This window comes from Nematolebias whitei, chromosome 13, assembly GCF_014905685.2.
Source record: "Nematolebias whitei isolate Nwh7 chromosome 13, NemWhi1, whole genome shotgun sequence".
NCBI lineage: Eukaryota > Metazoa > Chordata > Actinopteri > Cyprinodontiformes > Rivulidae > Nematolebias > Nematolebias whitei.
Genome location: NC_056510.1, coordinates 40,655,781 through 40,661,780, shown reverse-complemented (window position 1 = coordinate 40,661,780; position 6,000 = coordinate 40,655,781). Strand labels below are relative to the sequence as shown.

At 39.3% G+C, this 6,000-nt stretch overlaps 1 protein-coding gene across 1 annotated transcript in view; it reads right to left on the bottom strand.

Annotated features, from left to right (window-relative positions):
* The window catches only part of lrch1 (leucine-rich repeats and calponin homology (CH) domain containing 1), a 209,827-nt gene that overhangs the window by 141,287 nt on the left and 62,540 nt on the right, over nt 1-6,000 (bottom strand). Inside the window, exon 2 of the mRNA XM_037686710.1 lies at nt 338-482. Within this exon, the coding sequence (XP_037542638.1) occupies nt 338-482 (145 nt within the window). The remainder of the gene's footprint in view (nt 1-337; nt 483-6,000) is intronic.

Here is a 6,000-nt window from a genome sequence, read left to right as displayed (position 1 = left end):
ATATGCTAATTTTTTGGGACAGGCATTTTGGGTTTTCATGAGCTGTATGCCATAATCATCAGTATTAAAACAATTAAAGACCTGAAATATTTCAGTTGGTGTGCAATGAATCTGAAATATATGAAAGTTTCATTTTTATCATTACATTATGGAAAATAATGACCTTTATCACAATATGCTAATTTTTTGAGAAGGACCTGTATATGAAAATTGCATTATGTAAACATAACTGCTTCAATTTGGGAAGTGCAGTTTTCTTGGTAATCGTAATTCAGCAACAATGACAACAACCTGGTCCTATTTAAACCTTCACACACGTGTGCAACAATATTTTTACCTGAGGTTTAAGGATGTGAGTGACTGCAGACTGATGATGCTGTCTGGGATGGTCCTGATGCAGTTGTGATAAAGGTTTAGTGACTCCAAGGCAACCAAGTGACAGACCTCCGAGGGGACGTCAGTGAGTCGGTTCTTTGAAAGATCTTAAGGGAAAAAAGAAAAGAAGAAACTAAATATAAAAGAAACCAGGAACAGATGTTAGAAATAAGGAAATATTTATTCCTTTCCTTTATCTAAATTCATCCACCTACTCCCTAATTTCACTACAGATCAGTGCCTTCTGCAAACATCAAAAGCTATATAAACTCCAGACCAGTGATGTCATTAACGCGACATCGGACCACTTTTTTCAGTAACTAGTAATCTAACGCGTTGCTACTTCAAAATCCAGTAATCAGATTAAGGTTACTTATCCAAATTACTGTGCGTTCCTATTTTTGTCATTTTCTCTAGTACTGTAATTTAATTTTATTTCTTCTATGCATCTCGCAGAGTGACAAAAAAAAGTCTTGGGGAATGACGTCAGGTCTATGCGACAGTTCAGTCACGTTATCATCACCTGTGATACCTGATACCACGCTGCGACAGAAACGTAAACAATGGAGCGAGGAGGAAGATACGCATTTTGTAGCTGGAAATACAGGAACTATTTTGAGTTTCTGTCAGCAAAAGATGACAATATCAAGGTTTGTTGTTCCCTCTGTGCTGGCGAGAAAGTGCTGTCTAGCTTCAAAAACACCACATCAAATCTGAAGAAACATTTGGAGTCACAGCATGGACAGTCAAACTGATGGTGCAAGTCTCGCCAGGTGGTTCGAAGCAGAGAGCTGGGACAGGACAGGAGGTCCTCCACCTCAAACAACAAAACTTGCATTCGGTGCAAAACCGGGAAGTGGCGGAGAGTTAAAAAAGTTGGTCAGACGGTTTGTAGTAGAAGAAATGCTGCCCTTGAACATGGTTGGCTCGTCTTCGTTTCGAGTCATAATAAACCGAATCCCCACCACTGTAAATGCCGAGCTGCCTCAAAGAGGAGCTTTTTCCACGTATCTGGAGATGGAGTATGCAAAGATGGAGAGAAATCTGAAGGGTGCACTGAATGATGTCGACTTTGTGTCAACTACCGCGGATATTTGGGCTGCTAATGCCAGTAACAGAAGCTATGGGAGCAACAAGATGACTGTCCTTATGGGACTTTACTGCCCACACTTGAAGTTCTGATGCAGAAGACCCTGGCTGTGAAAGATTTGCTCCCCAGAATGACTGCAGGTCTTTCAGATGCTATCTGTAAGCTAGTTAAAATTTCTTACATCACACTATTTTTGTACATTGTACAGTATATTCGTTATCATAGGGGCAGCTGTGGCTGAGTGGCTAGAGCAGTCGTCCTCCAATGCGAGAGTTGGGGGTTTGAATCCACCAGCAGTCACATGCCGAAGTGTCCCTGGGCAAGACACTGAACCTTTCATCGTCCCTGATGTGTGTCTCATCAGTGTATGAATGTGATAAAGCTCTGATTAGTCTCTTTAGAATGATTTGTTCAATTAGCTTTGTAGAGATCTAGTATAGAGCTGTATGAATGGGTCAAGGAGGCACAGACTGTGTTGTAAAGCGCTTTGAGTATCTTGATTAGATAGAAAGGTGCTATATAAGTACAATCCATTTACCATAGCAAAAAAAGATTCAAACAAATACAAATGTCAATAAGAATCCTAAAACAAAATTAAATCCAAAATATTGATCCCACATTAGACATGGTTTGCAAGTAATTTAATTACATAATAAACAGTAGGTCTTGTAGATATATCAAAACATATCAATTGTTTTGCCGGCGTGCTGGACGACAAAGATGCCCTTGTAGCAGACTCTGACCCTGACTCTCACCCACGAACTGCTGGAAAAGCACATTTACCAGCTGCCCACAACCCTGAATGGAGTGAAACAAATACATTTATCACATCTCACAGTCACAGCAGCAGCAGCAACAAAATTTGTGATCCAACTGTCATCAGACTCAGGGAAGTTGGTGTTTGCGAAAAGTGCAGGAGTCAACTGCTCAAGGCCAGTACAAGTGACATCACATCCTGTGTAGCCTGGCAACGACAATATGAAGTTCACTTATCGGCTGGTGCCAAATAATGCTGAGAAATGTCATGCAAATGATTCACATTGTTCTGCAGAGGTTGAACACTTAACCTTTTAAAAGCACACTTTGTTTTGCTTCAAGAAGCGAGAGAAGGACAAGAGTTCATTTCCTCTGCTGGTTACAATCCCGGATAAGGAGGGTTTAGAGACAATGTTCAGTCATGATCCACCACAGCCTTGAAAACAAAGTTTCTCAGGAATTTTGTTCATCATTCATTCTTATGTTTGAGAGTCAGAATGAAAGTGAAACAGAATGGGTCACACAGGGTGCTGCTGCACAAACACAACACAGTGCTTTTGGATGGTCCAGGACTATCAGGAGGGAGGAAGCTGTTACTAATTTATTTATGATGAGATGAAACCAAAGCACAGGGCAATCTGGCACAAGAAGCTTTTATTATAAATAAAAAAAAGACTGATAGAAACAGCATTGTAAAAGTATTTTAAATGGAAAATAATTCACAATTAAGCTAAATATATTTGTCCAACAAACTTCAACTTAACAAAAGTTAAAGCTGCTTAGAGCAAGAGGTGCTGCAATTGCCTGTAACACAAAAATGTATTTAGATAATCAACAGCAAGGTGAACATTGCACATGCAGCGCATCTGAAGCTGCAGCGCCCTGTACACTTGTGTCCATCTAGGACAGCTGTACGGGAAGTCATTTCGTTGTACTACTGTCCAGGATAGTAAAGCATTCTGATTCTGATACATCATGGGTAACTGAGTCACAGAAAGTCTATTTAAAACAGAGGAAATGAGAAAAAAAGACCGTCAGGCCTGCTTTTATCATTAGAGCAAGCAGGAGCAGTTTGACTGGACCCATGGCAAGACGAGTGGTGGAGAAACTACTCAAACACTGTACTTAAGTAAAAGTACACATAAACAGACAAAAATGTACTCTAGAAAAAGTAGAAGTACCATATTAACATTTTTACTTAAGTAAAAGTAAATAAGTACTTGCTTTAAAAATACTTAAAGTATTAAAAGTAAAAGTACTTCCTGAATGTATTACATAAAGAATTTCTTGTTCAAGTTCAGAAGAAGTTGGTTTTCAAAGATTTTTGAGTCCAGTCTGGCTCTTGTGGGAGAGAGAATCTGTCCTGTTGTACTGAGCAGTACTTCAATAAGACATGGGTGGAGCATATCTTCTGACTGACTCTGTTACGGTGGAATACATTTTGGGTGTGTTAGTGGTGCTGCAGGTGCACCCAGCTCAGTGACATATATACTAGAACATACGTTATTAGTCCAGCTCTTCTTAAAGGCGGGCCTAACGTTACCTGTCCACTTTACAGTGATTCAATGGACCAGCTCCCTCTCACCATCGGTTACTTTCAAAGTAACAAACAAATCAAAAAGCTGCAACATGAATGTAACTTGTAATGCAACGCGTTATAGAAAGTACAGATACTTGATGTAAAATGTAGTGGAGTAAAAGTATAAAGTACCCACATTTAACTCTACTTAAGCAAAGTACAGATACATGAAAAATGTACTTAAGTACAGTAACGAAGTATTTGTACTTAGTTACATCCCACCACTGGGCAAGACACAGCTGTCATCATCATGTCTGAGTGTGAGGTTACTGAAGAAGTGTCTTCAGCAGGTCACTTACTGAAAAGTAAACTGGACTGAACGATAGTAACGTTGTAAACACTGAGGTGACCTTAACAAGCATGTACTGTAAAACATCAGACAGGCAGAAAGACCAAGAGACAAATTAAAGTCACCTGGGACTCACAGATACACATCTGTCAGAAGGCATTTAAATGTCTGTGTACACATAGGTCCTGTGAGGGGACAAGTGACGCCTTCAGCCCTCAGGTAATAAACCCCCATCACATGCATTACACCTCTCTCTACTCCTACTGCAACAATGTAACCATGTTAGAACATTGACACAATTACAGCTTCAACCAAGATTATGAGGCATACACTTTGGAATTGTACTTTATAAGAAGGCATGCAGGATAACAGTAAACGTTTATGTGTTTTGCCATTCAATGAATTGGAGATCCTGTCTTATATCCCTTTACTTATGACCTTAGTGAGAAATTTGTCAGAAAGAAAGCAGAAAATAGAGCCCATAATGGTTCTGACATAATCTTTGGCCTTGGTGTGAAAAGCACTGAAAACTTCTGAGACCTCACTTTGTAGAACAAAGAAGAGCAGTGTTAAAACTCAGACAATACATGAATGAGGAGGCAAAAGAATGTTTCGCTGCCCACTGATTGACATGGAGCTTTATCACCAACCGCAGCAGGACCACAGGGAGGCAAGAGAAAGGAGATGAAACAACAACAGTCTTCTACAGCAGTCCCTCGCTACTTCGTGCTTTGACTTTGCAGACGTGCTCTGTTGCGGTTTGTGGACGTCCAAAATATTGCACAGTTTTTAATTATTTTATTTTATTTTTAACACACAATTGTGGACTGTACAGTAATATCACTGTACAGAACTCATGTGGATGTGAAAAAGTTAATGACAAAAAATAATCATTCAGACAGGCGCTGCCATTTTGTAGTTTTCAGGCATTCAACCCCCAACTGTACTATAAATGCCACTCATACGGACTACATTAGCTTTAATTCAATGATGTAGTGCATATGTATCAAACTCAAGGCCCGGGGGCCAAATGTGGCCCTCGTTGACATTTTATCTGGCTCCCAAGATGTTATTTTAAATGTAAAATACTTTTATCACTTTATTTTTTTTCAGTAATCTTTGATTATGATGTCAAAAGTGCAAGAGAGAACGTCAAATGAGACCAATCAAACTCTTGTTGAGGAACCTGCAACCAAGAAAAGATGTCGAGTATCTAACTTGAGTTAATGCAGAATCTGAAGCCGACCCTTAGTTTGAAAAACGTTTTAATTTTGGCCCCCTTTTGTAAGTGAGTTTGACACCCCTGCTGTGCCTCCGGCTGCTGTTTTCTGACAAACGGTATTTTTGCAAAGTGAAGTCATGACTGCTGGCCCGTCCGTTCAAACATCACATAAACATTGTACACATCCTTTATGACTGTCTTTGTCGTCATCACTCTTTGTTAAAATCAGGTCTCTCTTGTAAGTTAAACCCCAAGGCTCAGTGAGACTAACCTATATAAATAAAGGTTGAATGAAAAATAAAATTTCATTCATGTCACATGGAAAAGTTTATTTAAGAAAATTTAAGTTTACAAACGTAAGATTTGCAAGAAAGTGTAAATCATGTCAGGACATGTCTCTTTAAGACACAGAGCATTGTGCTGCTGATTGGATCAGTATAAAGGTCAGCTCTGTTTAACCCAGCCACTGATTGGCTGTTATCATTCATTCATTCATTCATTCATTCATTCATCCATCCATCCATCCATCCATCCATCCATCCATCCATCCATCCATCCATCCATCCATCCATCCATCCATCCATCCATCCATTCATTCATTCATTCATTCATTCATTCATTCATTCATTCAAGTTTATTAGAACAAGGACAGCACATTAAACAATGTTACATGTTAAAAACGAAGCAAC